The 18,327-nt window shown below is 35.8% G+C and overlaps 1 protein-coding gene across 1 annotated transcript in view; it reads left to right on the top strand.

The window, feature by feature from the left end:
* Positions 1–18,327, top strand: part of LOC125861716 (nuclear pore complex protein NUP107) — a 34,129-nt gene that overhangs the window by 10,910 nt on the left and 4,892 nt on the right. Inside the window, exons 4-17 of the mRNA XM_049541575.1 lie at positions 272–387; positions 1,238–1,269; positions 1,371–1,496; positions 4,580–4,738; positions 5,237–5,329; positions 5,397–5,564; positions 5,756–5,854; positions 8,698–8,927; positions 9,010–9,067; positions 10,123–10,211; positions 11,169–11,300; positions 16,998–17,120; positions 17,483–17,581; positions 17,679–17,867. Coding sequence (XP_049397532.1) covers positions 272–387; positions 1,238–1,269; positions 1,371–1,496; positions 4,580–4,738; positions 5,237–5,329; positions 5,397–5,564; positions 5,756–5,854; positions 8,698–8,927; positions 9,010–9,067; positions 10,123–10,211; positions 11,169–11,300; positions 16,998–17,120; positions 17,483–17,581; positions 17,679–17,867 — 1,713 coding nt within the window. The remainder of the gene's footprint in view (positions 1–271; positions 388–1,237; positions 1,270–1,370; positions 1,497–4,579; positions 4,739–5,236; positions 5,330–5,396; positions 5,565–5,755; positions 5,855–8,697; positions 8,928–9,009; positions 9,068–10,122; positions 10,212–11,168; positions 11,301–16,997; positions 17,121–17,482; positions 17,582–17,678; positions 17,868–18,327) is intronic.

Raw genomic sequence — 18,327 nt, 5'->3', positions numbered from 1 at the left:
GGGATAGGTCGGTATTTAGAGTTCCTTATGTAAATACGGGTTTCAGTACATAGGTTACTGTTCTACAGAAATAGAAACAAATACCATTTTCAAAAAAAAAATGGTTGTAGTGACTACAATAGTAAAACAAAAGAAACTAACATGCCAAATTTGTGAAATTGATGGTACATCCTCCAATGTTACTGTGAACATTGTAATCTAGTCCCAAATAGAGGATATATCTGTTGTGTTTTCATGTGAGACTGCAATATTTTATAATTTTTTCCTGTAGGTACGGTTCTAATGAAATGCACAGAGTTATGGAGGACAAATTGATGAGACAGAAGGCTCGGATTTTGCTTGACGAGGCAGCGTCATGGTCTCTCTTGTGGCATCTTTATGGAAAAGGTAATAAGTCGTCAGCCTTTTAATACTTATGTTCTTGAGTTATCACTAGACAAGTTTTGCCACATCTTACTTTTGGTAGTGAGAGAATTGTGCATGTATTGGACATGTTACCATTCTAAATTTTTTTATGTCTTTGGGAAAAGCTTAGTTGTCCATTCATCTTAATTCATACGACTCAAATGAACTCTTGATGTTTAATTAAGTTTGATTATTTTCTTTTTAAAATTGTCATACTAATAAATATCGTGAAAATCTAATCATTATTGTAGATGGTATTCTCAATTTAGTTTTAAAGTGTCCAAGATTCAATTTGGAAATTTGAATTAGTGGACATCATGGTCAACTTGAAACTTAATAATTTTGATGACAAAAAGTCATTTCTCATAGGTAGGATGGAGTGAATATTTTTCTTCCATCTAACTATAAATATGAAAATATGTGCACGCAGTTGACACTTGGAGATAACCTTTTTATGTAATATTAGAATTCATGTTAGATGCAGAAAGGTTGAAAAATGTAGATCTTGCCATTTCCCTTGTATGTTGTCAAAAAGCGTTTCATGTTCTTTCTCCTAAGTGATTGCCAAATATGTAGTCTGCATTTGGCACTTGAAAAAGGATTTGTGGACATGAGTCACTTTAACTGTGTAGTAAATCTTCGATCTTCTTGTGGGAAATAATTCACTAATGTCATTATAAATTGGATATGTTTTTGTTGTGTTTCAGTCATTTTACTGCAGAAGTTTTCATAGCAGAAAATAGTTTCGTGCTCAAATTCATCGGTTTGATGTTAGCTCTCTTGTTTTATATGGTAACTTGTTATTTAAATTGAACATTTCATCCTCTTGTAGGAAATGAAGAACTTCCCGAAGACCTAATCATGGTGATGTATCTTTAGTTGTTAACTAGCCAGTAATATTGCTGTTTTAGTGTGATTTTTTCTTTTATGTTTAACATTTCTGTATCATATGATGTTCTATACAGTTACCAACTACTTCACACTTAGAAGCTTGCCAGTTTGTAGTGAAGAATCATACTGCACAACTGTGCCTCCGCATTGTGCAGTGGCTTGAAGGATTAGCTTCCAAAGCCCTTGATTTGGATAGAAAGGTAATGAGTTAGTAAATGACAAATTTTAACTTGGTTTTAGCACATTTTTTCTGCAGTTCTCTCATTTTTGGTGGTCTTCCCTATCCGTCCGTTTCTATTCCTTCAAATCAGTCAAACTCATAATTTAACCGGGATGTTTCCATTCCCTTTTGCAGTCTTACATGTCTGAGTTAATTACTTAATTAGAAATATTTATGACATTGTTTTTGTGCATCTCATACCTGCTCCTTGAATAGTTTTTTGATAAAGTAAGTGGTATGAATAACAGCATCAAGAAGATGCAAGAATTACAAGATATGGCATTTGAGCTTACAAAAGATCTCTGGCTAACTATACTAACTATCTAAGCGAGAACTAGTGAGTTACTGAGTTAATAAAGTCCTGAAGTTGTTCTGCATTAACGGCAGGATACAAATTGGACTGCCTAAACAAATTTGCATTTTGCAGTATATCTAGCCTTCAAAATGCCTAAAGCAGTTGACTCTCAACATCTCCTATTCCTCTCTAACCAAATACACCAAAAAGTACAAGTAGGTATCAAGATCCAGATCTTCTTGATGGCTTTGTCAACTTTCTATAGGCTCCAACTATACTGCTCCCTGGATAGTTGAATGTGGATGATTGAGGTGAACTTTGATGACTACTACTGTGATGAAATGGTATCACAGTACCTTATCAAACAGAAAAAAGAGATAGTATCACAATTTTATTGGATGTCCCCTGGAACAAATGGTATCATTCAACACCTTATAACAAAACAATCTCAGTTTCTCATTAAACCAATGATTGCCATTTTCGTTAATCATATTTCCTGGTTGGTTTTTATAGTTAGGGTGTAAAGTTTCAGAAAATAGTACCAATATTTTCAGTGTTTCTTCAGAATTTTAAGGCATTTTTGCTGAATAATTTGGAACATATTCCACTTTTTTGAAAAATGTGTCACTGCAAGCTTTACATGCAATGTACATAAGTACAATCTATATGTATATTAGAGAAGTACAGACTTAGGCAGATCCTTAGAAACCGTATTGGTTATAGGTTTTGATCTTTGTATGTAAATGTGCAAGCACTCTAACTGACTTTGTGAAGAAATGTACCTTGAACCGAACTTGACCTAAAAAACGGACTTGACTACACTCCCTGAAAAATATCTGGAGCATGGAGTAATATAATATGGGGCCCAACATTGGGTAACGAAACATCAGTAATACCATATTAAGAATATAGACTGTACTGCCCCCAAGGCCTAGCTCAAGTGGCAAAAGGTGGAAGATTTGTGGCTTAGGTCGCAGGTTCAAGCCCCACATCATGCAAAGCGAAGCCCGGTATTTAAGTGGAGAAGGGTAGAGGGGCGAGCCCATTATCCACCGAGTTTAGAGGCTGTGATTGGTTCAAAGGGCGGGTCACAAATGGATTTCTCGGTTATCAAAAAATAAAAAAAAATAAAATATAGACCTGTACTTAATGCAACCCCAAAAATTATAGCTCATCAGGCGAGGATTATTTGAGATCATATAGTCGAAGATCATTTAGGGAGATAATGGCTCATAGACTTGATCGATGTGGGACTAAACAGGCTAACATAAGTTTCATCTTACATAGTTTATGAATTTTGGTGTGATTTTTTTCTAAAAAGAAGTTTATAAACTTAGTGTAATTTTTTTTTCTTACAGATATTCTGTTTGAGCTTTGTTTGGGATGTAATAAATCAATCAATCAGCTACTTCTTAATCTCAAATTAATGGAATGTCTAGGATGTATTAAAGTATTGAAAACTGTTCTTGAGGGAAGAGAGAGTTTCTAGAGTGATTGTTTCAGCTCAAATTTATATGACAATAGTTTAGTAGTAAAGACCTTCACTAAATTCGCAGAAAACCTAATAAAATTTACAGAATTATGCTTCTTTGTCTCGGTCCTTGGCTTGTACTTGGCTCAACTTTGTCCCTGATCTGGTGAAATTCTTTTTAAGTAAAGCTTTAATTGAGTCAATCCAAGGTGGCTTGGTTGTTAACCTGCATTATTGTTGAATTATGGCGAGAAATGGGGATTTACTTCGTAGTGAACTTCACAAAGGAAACAATTAAAAAAGCTCAAGCCTAAGGTTTATCACTGTGATGAAGGAATGTGAAGAGTAAACAAAAAATATACTAAGTTACTTTGTCTAAGGAAGATGATTGGTACTGTCTTCAATGATTACTGTACTATTTTCTCTGTTTGTTCTCTTTCTGATACTCATTATTTTGCTCAGTTTGTACACACTGATTATACTTTTGTGGCTGCATTGGTATATGCTCTGTTTGTTCTCCTTCTGATACTCATTATTTTGCTCTGTTTGTACACACTGATTATACTTTTGTTCTTATGGCATTCCCATTTTGGATTTGATTATTGGGTCATGAAATCAGTTTTTTTTTGGATGAATGGAGCATGAAAGCACTTCAGAAAGGTATGGTAAGACAGTCTGAGGGATCCATGAAATAAAGAAGTAAAAAAAAAATAAAAAAAATCTGACAGTCGGATGGATAAAAAAAGGCCTTTGTTCCTAGATTTTTTAAATTGGGATAGATCTTTGATGTTACATCAGATTTTCTACTTAGATTTATCTGTTGGGGTATTTCTAATTGCAGCATAAGTTTCAAGTTCTTATTTTTTCTCTTGCTACATTCTCTTCTGGAACTAAGGGATGTCATCTTTTTCTCCTTTTCTCCCCTCACTTGTTTGCACGAAAATCGTAGTGTGTAAGAGAGACGACTTTGATGGTTTATTTGTTTGTTTAATTATCTAGCACAAAAGGCAACCCAGTGCACAAAGCATCCCGTGTTAACAGGGTCGGGGGAAAGGCCACACCCCAAGGGGTGTGATGTAGACAATCTACCCTAATGCAAGCATTAGTGGCAGCTTCCACGGCTCGAATTCCAAGGCTCCCCTTTAATTCTCTAGCATAAATACCAAAAATGAATGGGGAAAGACTGCTCATATCTTCAGTGCCGTTTCTATTTGCTATAGTAGACATATTTCTCTTTTTCATGAAATCTTGTAGTGGTGTTTGTTTCTGATTATGCTGTACTTAATTACATTTGCAGGTGCGAGGCTCTCACGTTGGCACCTATCTCCCCAGCTCCGGAATTTGGCATCACACTCAACGGTTCCTGAAGAAAGGTGTTTCAAATCCAAAGACAATTAAACACTTGGACTTTGATGCGCCTACGCGTGAACATGCTCAGCAGTTACCTGATGACAAGGTATTCTCTTGCAAATAGATTGACCTCATTATCTGCATATGTGTTTCCGTATCTGATCTCTTTCTGGATGATTGATGATTTTTGTGGATTGTCAGAATTTGTTGGATTTTTCTTTTTGACAGAAAAATTATCTCTAGATGTAGAATTATTAGAAGACCTTGTATCATCCTTTGAACTGTAGGCGTAGGCTTAGATATGGCATAAGCCACCATGCTTCAGCTTTCTCCTGGGAATCTCATGTCTTCTTCCACCCTCTTTATGCCTATCTACATTCATGGTAGTCCTTTTCAATTTATGTATCATTTATTATGCATCTCATGTTTCCCTGTTTGCTTTATTAATTAATCATATGAAGAAGGGGGTGGGGATAGTAGAAAAGAAATGGAAAAACCAAGATCTTTGTAGCCACTGTTAGAGGGAGTCTATAGTCTATATTGGTGGATTTCATGATGCCTAGATATCTCATCAACTGATGGTGTATGTTACTTGGACCTGTAGAAACAAGAGGAATCTCTTCTGGAGGATGTCTGGACTCTGTCAAGGGCCGGGAGACTGGAAGAAGCATGCAGCCTCTGCCGGTCAGCTGGACAGGTATGCCAATCTTTTTGGGTAAGTATGACACTATATCCTTTATCTGATAAAAGCATTAACTTGACAGTCATGGAGAGCTGCAACACTATCTCCATTCAGAGGGTTTGATCAGTTTCCTTCCATGGAAGCCCTAGTGAGAAATGGCAAGAACAGAACCTTACAGGCCATTGAGCTGGAAAGTGGAATTGGTCATCAATGGCGTCTCTGGAAATGGGCTTGCTATTGTGCTTCCGAGGTAGGAAATAGGAATTCAAGTGATGAGATTTTCCTATACCATTTCTAGCTTTTGTTTCGTCCAAAAATAATTGTTTATTCATATTATATGCAAGATATGTTGGGTTTATGCTGGATAGTTCTCCATCTATGATTGTGTTGATGGGGTTGGTTTCAGTTGAACTGATGGAACTTGTTTTCTCTATATTGAAGAGAATTGCTGATCAAGATGGTGGGAAGTATGAAGCAGCAGTATATGCAGCCCAGTGCAGTAATCTGAAACGCATTCTTCCAACATGTGTGGATTGGGAGGTATAAGATTCCTGCATTCCTAAATGCGGTGTTTTTTGTGTTTTAATATCCATGATACTACAGGTTTGGTAGCCGTGGGATTGAAAATTTTGCTGAATGTTGATTTGATCTCTTCTAGAAACGTCACTAGTCTTATAGATATTGTACAGATTCTGATCATTACTGTCATAACTTAAAACTTTACTTCTAGAAGGGAACATTGAGATTGGGAGAGGAAGGACTCCAATATGTCATCAGATTATTCAATTTCTTTAATACAATTCTCTAATTATTAGGACTCCTAATTATTGCCTGTTCATTTGAATGTTCTATACAATGAACCTAAATACATATAATGACTCTAGATATACAAATGAGCAAAAAAAAAAAAGAGAAAGAAAAGACTCTAGATATACATGAAATGAAAATGGGATGGGTCTAGACCCCCCTAAAAAACTGGCCCACTGTCCAGGTCCCAGTTAATACTTTAAAATGAGGAGGTTTCATCCGGAAACTAGACCCTAACGTTATCTAGATGGATGGCCCTCACTTTTCTTTTTAATTTTTTATTACTCCTTCCGTTTCACAAAGAATCACCTCCTTTCCTTTTTAGTCAGTTTCAAAAAAATGACCTCTTNGGCCCACTGTCCAGGTCCCAGTTAATACTTTAAAATGAGGAGGTTTCATCCGGAAACTAGACCCTAACCCTAGGGAGGGTCTAATCACGGGTTATCTAGATGGATGGCCCTCACTTTTCTTTTTAATTTTTTATTAAATGAATTTACTCCTCAAATAACCTTGTTCGTTTTGTTCCTCAAAATTTTATTCACTGTGAAGTAGATTTTAAAAAAATAAAAGTGACAAAGAAATTGTGAATGTAAAGCTGTATTTCTATACGAATTGCACACTAGGCTGTTTTCTGGAATCTATAAAATAATTATTTGACAAACAAAGATGCAAAAGTGTAAAATGGACTACATATGTCCTTAAGAAACCTGAGCTCATACTTACACTTCTAAATTGTAGATTAAAGATTATTGCTTCACACGTACTTAATCCTTGGGGTGCTGTTGTGAACATATCTACTAGCTAATGAATTGAACCACAAAACTAGTATAGATACGTCTAGAATGTATCTTTTTATGAATAAAGTGGTAATCAATTGATACTCTTATAGAGTTGATTTAGAAGAAATCTGCAAGCTTTAGTTGACGTATCTGCTAGGTAATGAATTGTTATTGGAAATGTGTTTAGAATGTATCTTCTTATGAATAAGGTCATAATCAGACCCGATGCTTTGAGTTGGGAGTTGGGAAATAACAGAGTGTTCTCTGTCGAGTCTTTCTATGAGAAGCTTCTGGTTAGGGTGGATGATAGTTTCCCTTAGTTCGGTCTGAATACCTAAGGTGCTGATTAAGGTGTGCTTCTTCACGTGGTTGGCGACTAGGGGGTGATAGTGACGACGAACAATCTTAGGAAAAGAAAGTTTGTTTGCATAAGCTGGTGTTTCCTATGTAAGGAGATAGGCGAGGACGTGCATTACAAACTAGCCACGAGGTTATGGTGTTATATTATTAGATGGTTTGGTGTTCCTTGGGTTATGCCAAAATCCGTGAAGGAGTTGATGTTCAGCTGGAAGAGTGGAGCTAGGAGAAAAAAGGCACAAGACTTGTAATGTTACTGTTGGTTTTTGTCGGTCATTTGGAAAGAGAGAATAGTCGAGCTTTTGAAGGGTGGAGATGAGCTTTTGCTCAATTGAGAAATAGTCTCTGATCCCTTATTTACTTTTGGTGCACCCATGTAGTTCTTGTTTGTATAGAGGATTGGGTGTCTTTTGGGGAGAACCATATTTTGTATGTCTCTCCATTTTTTGGTATACCTCTTGTATGCTGCCATAATGCCTTGTTATATTATCAATGAAATCTTCTACGTGATAGAAGAAAAGATCATAATTAGTCTCAACGTGCTTGATCCTATCAGGCGTTTGAGTTAGAAGCAACATGCAATGGTAGTTGACTAGTTGGTTTCACAAATTAACTTGATCTTTATCAACTTTCTGAGTTTCAATTCTTTAAACAGTTGCTTCAACCACATGATACACATTGTCATTCCATAGTCCTATGGTCAACTTTGCATTATACTCCTCTATCAACTATTGTTAAAGGCACTCTTGATGCGTACTTGAGTCCTCAAGTTAGGTACGGTACAGTGCACTTCACTGTAGTTATACAACAACACTCTTGATGTGTACTTGAGCCCTCATGTTAGGTGCAGTAGAGTGTACTTTACCATAGTCATACAACGTTTTGGTGCAAGACCAAGGCATTAAGGTATGCGTTTCAGTGCTCATGATTTCTGTCTTTAGGGAGCAGCAACAGTAACTAATGGACAAAACATTTGTTGATAAAATATTACGGATGAATATGCTATTTGTTTAGAACTAAGAAATTAGATATTTAGTGTAAGAGAACTACTCACTGAATTTGAATTAAAAATATGAACTGTGTTTTTTTGCATCTGAATGCACATTTTCTTAACCTGGTTTGATTGTGTTGACAGCACTATTTCAGATTTGAATTAAAGATATGAACTGTGTTTTTTTGCATCTGAATGCACATTTTCTTAACCTGGTTTGATTGTATTGACAGCACTATTTCAGCATAAACCGTTTTTGTTCTTTCATCACAAATTGCCTTACTGCATTTAGGTTCATCCTTTTGTTTGGAGGATGAACTTATTTTCAACCATTTGCTTGCATTTTTCATATGGAGCTTTGGTTTCCACTTCTCTTTTGTTTTTCCTTCTGCTGCTTCTTTGATTTTAGTGTTGCTCTTGATACTGAAATCAATATTTTCTTGTTCCAGTCTGCTTGCTGGGCCATGGCAAAATCATGGCTTGATTTTCAGGTTGATGTGGAATTGGCCCGCCTGCAACCCGGTGGAAGTGACCACTTCAAGAATTTTGAAGAAGCAATTAGTCTAGATTTTGCAGATGACGCTTCTCAGCCAGCTGTTGGTCCTGATAGTTGGCCACTTCAAGTTGTGAATCAGCAACCTAGGCACCTTTCTGCTCTTCTTCAGAAACTCCACTCAAGGTAACTATGCTGTCCAGATTTTGCTCCATATTTTTCTTTGCTACTTCCTATCTGGAATCTGTAAAAATTCTTTGTAATCTAGTGACACGGTGCATGAAGTTGTTGCTCGATCGTGCAAGGAGCAGCAGAGACAAATTGAGGTATAGAGTCGTTTCATATCGTATATTAACCATTTTACTTTTTCTTTAGAAGACTAATCTGTTTTAGCCTCTATTTTGTCCCTTTGATCTATTGGAAATTGGAAAATTTAGTATCCCCCCTTTTAGATGACAAGATGCCTCTTACCAGCGAGTATACTTGTGTGAGTCTATACACACGAATCACGATCATTTGCATCAAACAACTTAATTCCAGAAGTGTAGGTTATGTTAAATGCAAGTCTTCACTATGTACACTTGATGAGAAAGGCAGTGTAGCACATTAAAAAGATTTATCTTCAGTGTGCTACAAATTGTAAATACTATGTGGTGTTTAGCTGTTATACAGTCTACTGAGTTGAATGTCAAAGAAACACTGCCTGTGAAAGTTGGTCTGTCTTGTCTTTTGATTTAAGTAATTTCTGATGGCATATTTCTTTGATGTTATCCTGTCACAAATTCACAACGTGTACGCATTGAATGTATTGCTGTGGCAGCTGAACCCATATCTCTGTGCACCACAAAATCTGGTATTTTAGGACTTCCTCACTTGGTCTTGTGTCAGTCTTAGAAAAGCCCAGTTCCTTCCATTTTCTTTGCCTTAGCAGTTCTGTGTATATAGTAGTTTGGGCGGGTAATAACTTTGGGTACAGTGTATCCTGTCTTTTTCCTTGGTGTCATTCTAAGTTACTCCCTCCATTTCAAAAAGAATGACCTAGTTTGACTTGGCACGGAGTTTAAGAAAATAAAGAAGACTTTTCTAATCTTGTGGTCCAAAATTAAAGTTATGTCACATGTACCCAAATGCCCTTTAATCTTGTGGCCTTAAACATGCCAACATGAAAAGCTGAAATCAAAGTGTTGTCAAAAAAGGAAAAGGGTCATTCTTTTTGAAACAGACTAAAAAGAAAAGTAGGTCATTCTTTTTGAAACAGAGGGAGTATTACATCTTCCCCACGAAGAAGAAATTAGTGTATATTAGCTAAGTACGGTATCAATTCCCAAGTATTCTAGTTGAACTGATCTGTTCTGCAGCTTTAACCAAAAGTTTTGAACAGATGAACCTTATGTTAGGAGACATACCAAGTTTGCTGGACATCATATGGTCTTGGATATCACCTTCTGAAGATGATGAAACCTTCTTCAAGTAAGTGAACCTTTCACATTTCATTGTACATGAGCTGAGTTTCGCTGTTGCTTATACACACCAAGATTTAGTTATGCTGCAGTTGTTTTTGATTCTTATTGTCTTTGTAAAGCTTCTTGAGAGTATCTTTGAGAATCTTGACAGTATTTTAACACTATTGAATTGTAAGACCACCTCATCAAAAAGTTGAAGTTGCTAGAAACAAAATACTTTTTTTTGTTTAATTACTTCCTAACACATCTCTTCATGTTTCAGTCTCGTTCTTTTTCTTGTCCAACACGTAAAGTTCCTTTTCTAAAATGGTACTCCCTCTATCCCATATTATATGGACACTTTCTATTTTACACGGTGATTAAGAAATCATTAATAGATTGATCAACTTTACTATTTTTCCCTTCGTTCATATTAATTTGCCTCTTGAAAAAAAAATTTCTTGGGTCTTCAAAATTTGTTTAAACTTTCAAAGGCCATATTAATTGTAGGGGTAAAATGGGAAAAAATTAATTAATTCTATCTTGATTTAGTAAGTGATCAAGTAATATGAGACAAATATTTTTAGTAAGATGCCCATCTAATATGGGGCGGAGGGAGTAGTAATGAGATATAAACCAGGATGTCTACCTATTCTGGCACTGTATTGAATTTTGTGTGACCACCTCATAAAATCTTTTAGCAGACACTTCACATACTGTGCCTCCCCTCTATATTAAGCATGTTATATTTCCTGATGTCAATTGTCCAAGGGGTTAGGCTTCCAGAAGTACTTTTGTTGTTTTTGGCTCCTGGATCTTACAAAATAATCTGTTTCCTTGATAGTTAGAACTTAGAATTACTTGGGTGATTTATCTATACATGTGTTTAGTAATAGACTATCACAATATGCATGTGTACTTGTATTCTTGGAAACAAAGTTTATGTTTGATGTGATTTATGCTGACTGCATTTTTTTACGCTTAGACCTCATGGTGATCCACAAATGATGCGCCTTGGTGCACACTTAGTGCTTGTGCTCCGATACTTACTCGAAGATCAAATGAAGGATGATTTTAGAGAGAAATTACTGACGGTTGGTGACCTCATTCTTCACATGTAAGTACTATGTAGCATATTCTTTTTTTGGTGGTATTGATAAATGTAGAAGGTATATAGGGAATCAATATTCATGTTCTATTCATCTTATCTCATGTGTTTCTTTAAAATGACATTTTGGAGAACATGTCCATAATTCACTGCTTATAGCATCTTATGTAGTTTTGGTGGAAAATCAGTTAAAGTTTGCTGTAGCTATTTTATTTGATTCGTGGTACGCAAATTATGAGTTTAAGAGAAAACTAAAAGCTTGGAAATGTGTGGTAACGCCTATCAACCATTTTGTATTAATGCTCTATACTGCTTTGTTTACGATGTCTGTAATTCAATTGATTCTGAGATGTCTTTTTAAATTATGTAGCTACCTAGTTTGCCTTACTTTAGTTAGTACTAATTGCAAAAATATTATTCGACTGATTTGTATGCGATGAACTTAGAAGCATTCTTACACGTTCAATCAAGTTAGACTTCATAGACCATACACAACAAGGTCTCTTGAATTATACTTCATCTTTGTTCCCCTAGTGCCTTGAAATGTATTTTTCAACTGATTCCAACGGATCACAGAAAAAACAAAATTAGAGATTCATCTGGATTTTCAAGAACTATGAGAATCAACTTTAATACTGATAAGGCAAAATAGAGTCAACTTCAATGCTCTTTTTTATCATCATTCTTAATCTTTTTTGACATAATATCAAAAAGTTACACCTAGTGAGTTGGGGAAGTGGGAAGGCTAGGAGTGGAAGTCCTCAGAGTTTTAGAAAAAGTTTTGCCTGGGAAGTAGTTATGTAGATTTGGAGTGGAGGTGCACACTTTTATAGAGGGAAGTGGTTGCAGAAGAGTATTAACACAACGGAAGAGGGTGGACGACTAGAATTTTTTTCATAGTGTTGTTTGGTTGTGGCTTGTGAAGGAGTATCATGAAGGGATGGGAAGACTTTAGTGGTCAGATCGCTTTTATGGGGGCGGGGTTGGCAATGAAATAAGCTTTTGAACAACAAGTCTGGTAAGGATACGTTAAGGGCCTCCCTTCCTTATGTAGTGAGATTATCGAGCCTCAGAGAACTGACAATCCAACATATGTCTTGATCTAGTAAGGAATCATTTCATCAGAAAAAGGTAAAATGCTCCCTTATACAAGCAGTATACCAAAAAAGAGAATCTACAAAAATAAATGGTTCTCTACAATGGACACCCATGCATCCACAGTTCCGCACTATCAGAGTCTCATGGGTGCACCAAAAATAACTAGGGATAAAAAAGGCTATTCTTCAAATGTACAAAATCATGTTTAATTCCTTCATAAGGTCTTCTATTTCTCTCTCCTCACTAACCACATAAGGGCTAATGGAGCAATGTTCCATGTCTTGCACCTTCTCTTCTGTCTTCTACAAGCCCAACTAAACAACGCATCCTTTATCATCCCTGGCATAGTCCACAGACCACAGTAGTCCAAACAATGTCAAAATGACCCATCATAACCTTGAAGCAACCTGACAGGATAGTTGCCATATCCTCTCCCGAGTTTCTGTACTTAAATCACCAACTAACATAGGTGATCCTCCTTTTCCTCAGATTCTCAGCTGTCATAATCGCTCCTCTAGTTGCCAGCCATACAAAGAAATGTACCTTTCTTGGTGCCCTGGGATTCCAAACTGCATCATGCAGGAAAACCGTCTCATCTCTTGTGAGCATCTTGGCATCAGTGGCGGAGCTAGGATGTTCGCTAAGGGGGTTCGAAGTATAAAGTAATAAATACGTGAGATGGGAAAGAAAAATATTAATCTTAACTCGCTAAATTTAACTTGTCTTGTTATGCCGCGTGTAGGTTCTTCTTACTTTTTACCCTGCTCCATCGAGTTTTTTTTTTTTTCAAATTCTTGTGCTCTTTTTTTCTTTTAAGTTTTGTCATGTTTTATTTTATTTTGATTTTTTTTATTAAAAAAATTCTGAATTAGTGCCCTTTCAATCTATGTTACTATAAAAATCACCAAGATTTTTTAAAGGGGTAAAAATCGACATATTTAGAAAATAAATAAATGACATCATCTTTTTTTTTAGTTCAATTAATTCAATTTACTAGGTTAGTCATTTGTAAAAAAACAAATGATCAATAAATCAAATAAGATTAGTTTAATTTTCATCTCCTTAGAATAAAATTGAAAAAAAATACAATGAAATTAAAGAAAAAAATTTAAATTAAATAGATTTTGTTTAAAAAACTATTCACAATTTTAATATTTCTTCGTTTGGTTAAATTTAATTTACTTTATTATATATAAATATTTTTTCTAACTCAATTTAAAATTTAATAAAAATTTATCGTTTCTTCAACTTAGTACACATAAAGAGAACTATGTAGAAACAAAATGAAAAATATAAATAAGAAGAATCTAAAAGAAAAATTTACAAAGAATGTGGCTAATAAATTTAAACAAAGACAAATTGAAAAAAAAGAAAAGAAATAGCATAAAAAGAAAATAATGAAAAATAAAAAGGATAAAGCTTCACATTGAACCAATGAGGCCTTTTCATTTGTTTGGGAATCTGGGCCCAAAACTTCTCAGCCCTTTTATAGCATAAAAAAAAGATGAAAAAAACTATTGCGCCTGATGAGATTCAAAATCAGCCCTTTCAGGCGGAACTTGAACCCCTTGACCATTCCGCTATCCTTCTCTTTAGTGTTGAGGGGGTTCATTTTAATTAATATACCCATAAAACCAGAATTTGACCTTACATATACAGTGTAATTTTTTTGCGAGGGGGTCGGGTGACCCCCCTCGGTTCCACGTAGCTCCGCCCCTGCTTGGCATAATGAGGTTTTCTTGAGAAAGGACCACCATTCTCCAATTCCCAACATATGTGGAAGGTATTTGGGTGTGTGGGTACTTTTACTTTAAGACCTCAGGATTAGAAGGAATATACATAAGTGGGAGACGGGGAGTGCCAGAATTTGGTGGAAGCACTCTACAAACAGATCATAGTACCTTCTATGCAGGATTCATGTAGGTTGGTGGGGGTTGAGGAGGGATGGGTTGTTCACTGTTAAATCATCCATTGTGTTATCAAAGAAAAAAAACGCATAAAAGAATCGAGGTTAGTATCGTGTAGATATTCTAGGACAATCTAGGTATCTTGTAAATGATATACTCCTTGTAATTGTGTATTTGATTCTCTTTTTTTCCTTAGAGTATGTAGACTTAGCTATTTAATCCCTAATGGCTTGAGAGAATGATCGAGCAGAGTTTTCTCCACCCCATTCCATTATTTCTTATGGTATCAGAGCACTTGTGGTAAATTCTCTGTGTAATATCAACGACATCAAGAATGAAGAAAGTGTAGTCACTGTGCATTTTCCGGTGACGAGAAAAGCTATTAGACTCAACTTCAAATTTTGGTAGTGTTGTGATAAAATAACGCTACCGTTAGACTAGGATTTCTTTGGTGAGTAAAACAAGACGAAGTCCACCTGAAACAGATGCTAGATGCGCTCCCACATGTCCGCAGAAAATCAACATGTGTGGTGATTTACAACCATATCTCGGTGCGAATCTTTTTCTGTGTTGCTCATCTACATAATCTGACTCTATCCACCCTATTTCCATTCATTTTCGATCATTGGAACTCTGGCCCGACACTATTAGTCCCAGTTTTTGGTGGAAATTTCAATTTATTGTTCAACCCCTTTTTTTTTCTGGTATCAAGGACCTTCATAGAACTTCTGTAACTTCCTTATATGGGATGCTTGACTTTTCCAACCAAATTTAGTGTTTTACCAACAAGAATTATTTTTTCTAAGCCAATTACTTTGCTTTTCTAGTGAGATCTTGCTCCTATTGCCTTGTTGTGACACTTGACGGAAGGTTGAAGATGATATGGGTGCTGCAGGAAGTTGGATCATTTCTTTGTCCAATTATATTGAGTTCCTTCAGCATAAGCACATAACACACGTCTTCTAAGATAGCTTCGATTGTTCAGACATATTGTATGACTTGTGTCTCCCAACATACTCCCAAATTGATCGATTAAGTCCCGCCTTGTTGCCAAAGGTTATCTAATTTTTTTGGGCTTGATTACAATGATATTTGTCCCCGTTGATAAAGTAGCATCTGTCCGTCTTTTTCTATCCATGGTTGTTGTTTGCCATTGGTCTTTTTATCAGTTGAACATAAAAGCGCTTTTAATCCATGGTGATCTCGAGGATGAAGTATATATGGAGCAACGATTATTTAGAAGTTTGTACTACTCGTATTGAGGCTTATCATTTTATATTCTATAGACATATTCTATGACTCGTCTTCTGGAGATGCGAAGACGGGAGACGGCCGATGCCCAGCTGACGCGAAGCATATTCCAAGTCCAAGAAGTATTCCTTGAGGAATTTGGTTTATGACACAAACGTGTGGATCAAGGAACAAGAACTCAACATGGAAGCATTATCATATTTGCACAAAAGGAGAGAGCTTTGGATTAGGAGAAATCACAGGTGAAGGTCGCAAGTGCAATTGGGATTGAATTTCTTGACTAAGTTCCAATGGGTTTTGGAACAAGAAGATAATAGGATTTCAACCATCACCTCTCCTATATAAAAACCATATTGATGCCATTGAAGAGGACGCTATTCGCACAGATCAAGATGTGCTCTTAGCAATAGTATTCACTGTGAGGAGTGCTTTGTGAGAATCAGTCTGACAACAAAGAGAACTTGTTCCTAAGAAGCTTCTGCTTTTGTTCTTGAGTTGCTCAGTTGATTGTTCTTAAATTGAAACCTATTTACTTTCATAGAAGATTTGTAATAGGTTTTTGTTTCTTGAGTTGTAAAGGCTTTCAAGTTTTGGGTAGAATCTTGAAAGGGGCAGTTGCAACTAGGAAGGGTGAGGTACTAAGGAGTTATCTTTTTGGTTATAGAGTTGTAACCTAAAATTGCTCTAGTTTTTAGTGGAAATTTGAGGTAAATCCTACAAGGGTAGATCGTGGTTTTCTACTCCCTCAACAAGTTTTCCATGGTAAAATTCCTTGTGCTGATTATATTACGCACCTTACATTAGGTGGCAGCCTAAAATAACAATTCTATTAGACTATCAAGTAGTTACCTAATTACAAAATATACATGTGATGAAATATATAAACCTGTCCTAACAAAAGTTTCTTGTTTGATATGTAATCTTCACACATCCTTCTCATGACAATAATCTAAATAGAATTTGTAGACAAACAATTTATTGAGAAATTTATCGTAATAAGATACAAAGCTATTTGTTCCAAGGTCCTTTCATGTGCATAACACTAGGTAAAGACAATAAAACATTTAAGATCTTTATGCTATGATATACCAAATCGACTAAGAAATCCAATGGAGTTCTGACTGAGGTGGGTTTGCAATCATTAAACTCCAAACTCAAACAAATAAACTAGACTTGATACCATATATTGGTTTTTCATCAATATATTGTTTATGTTGGTTCCTGATTGATCGGATTTGCCTTTTGTGACACGTTTCATGAAGAGTTGATGTCTTCATCTGTCATTTTTTTTTTCATTGTGTCAAGTATATCTGCTCCAGTTTTGTAAGAACTCAAAGTAGTACTGCACTATTTTCAGTGTTATTTTCAAATGTTATAGTCCAATATCCAGTGTTTGTGGTTTTTTTTAGCACTACGTTATCTGCTTCTGAACCCTGAACTGCAATTGCAGGTATGCTATGTTTCTATTTACAAAGCAACATGAAGAGTTGGTTGGGATTTATGCTTCTCAGTTAGCTCGTCATCGTTGTATTGATCTGTTTGTGCATATGATGGAGTTGAGACTGAATAGCAGGTATTTACCTATATAATGCCTGACCTTTTTTCTCTTTAATTTTTTCTTTCTGGAAAAGCAAGCATTATGGCAATAACAAACAATAATGACTTTTTGTTGGACATCATAAATAAGAACTTGTCCAAAAACAATAGGGTAAAAAGTTATAAATAAATCTCATGTCAGCAACAAACCATAATGATTTTTTGTTGTCCGAACTCCAAACCCTTATACTGTGGGAGAAGTTCTTTTTTTTTATGACTCAGGAGCAGTTCATTCTGCTTGATCATTACTAGGGAACTTTTGCAGAGATTTTTATTTAAACTGTTTGTAATGGCTTAAGTTGCTGTCTGATTCCATTGTTGCTTTTCCATTGTTGACAGTGCTCATGTTAGATACAAAATATTCCTTTCTGCAATTGAATACTTGCCATTTGCTCCAGAAGATGATTCAAAGGGCAGTTTTGAGGAGATCATTGAAAGGTTCCTTTATTCTTCACACATATTTTGTGAGTTTGAAATCATGCAAAATAGAATTCCTTCAAAGGACTTGGTGTTAAATTATAATTATTTTAAACAGGGTTCTTTCAAGGTCTCGTGAAATTAGAGTTGGGAAATATGATAGCGAAACTGGTGTTGCAGAGCAGCATCGATTGCAGAGCCTTCAGAAAGCTATGGTAATTCAGTGGCTTTGTTTTACACCTCCTTCAACAATCAATAATTCTACGTCTGTCAGTATGAAACTTCTTTTCCGGGCATTGATGCACAGGTCAGTTTTCTTCCCTATTTTTTTTCTTAATTTATTATTCCTCGAGGTGACTCAAATGACCATGCCCTCCACTCTGTATTTGGTTATCTCATGAACGATAAAATCATGAATGTTGATTCATACATGCAGTTGATGGGTAAGGTAATTTTGTAGAACCCCCCCAGAAAAAAAAAAGAATAAAGGGAGAGAAACCCCAACAGTACGTTCCCATCTGCAAATAGGAAGCAACTCGTTTGGTTGAATGTGTTCTGATCCTAAACTGTATTGAGTTTGTGTATACATATGCATCATCAGGAGTACCTTTTTTTAAAATCAGTAAACTAGCAGGAGTTCTTATTTTAAATTCTCCATTATACTCTTCTTTTCAGCTTTCATTCTTTGCCAACATGCCCAACCTCAATAGTTTGTGTGCTGTTGCGTCCCCCTTCCACCAATGTTTGTTAATCTTTTGGATGCTTAA

This window comes from Solanum stenotomum, chromosome 4 (assembly GCF_019186545.1).
Source record: "Solanum stenotomum isolate F172 chromosome 4, ASM1918654v1, whole genome shotgun sequence".
Classification (NCBI taxonomy): Eukaryota; Viridiplantae; Streptophyta; class Magnoliopsida; order Solanales; family Solanaceae; genus Solanum; species Solanum stenotomum.
Note: the sequence above shows the minus strand (reverse complement) of the source record. Positions and strands in the feature narration are given on the sequence as shown.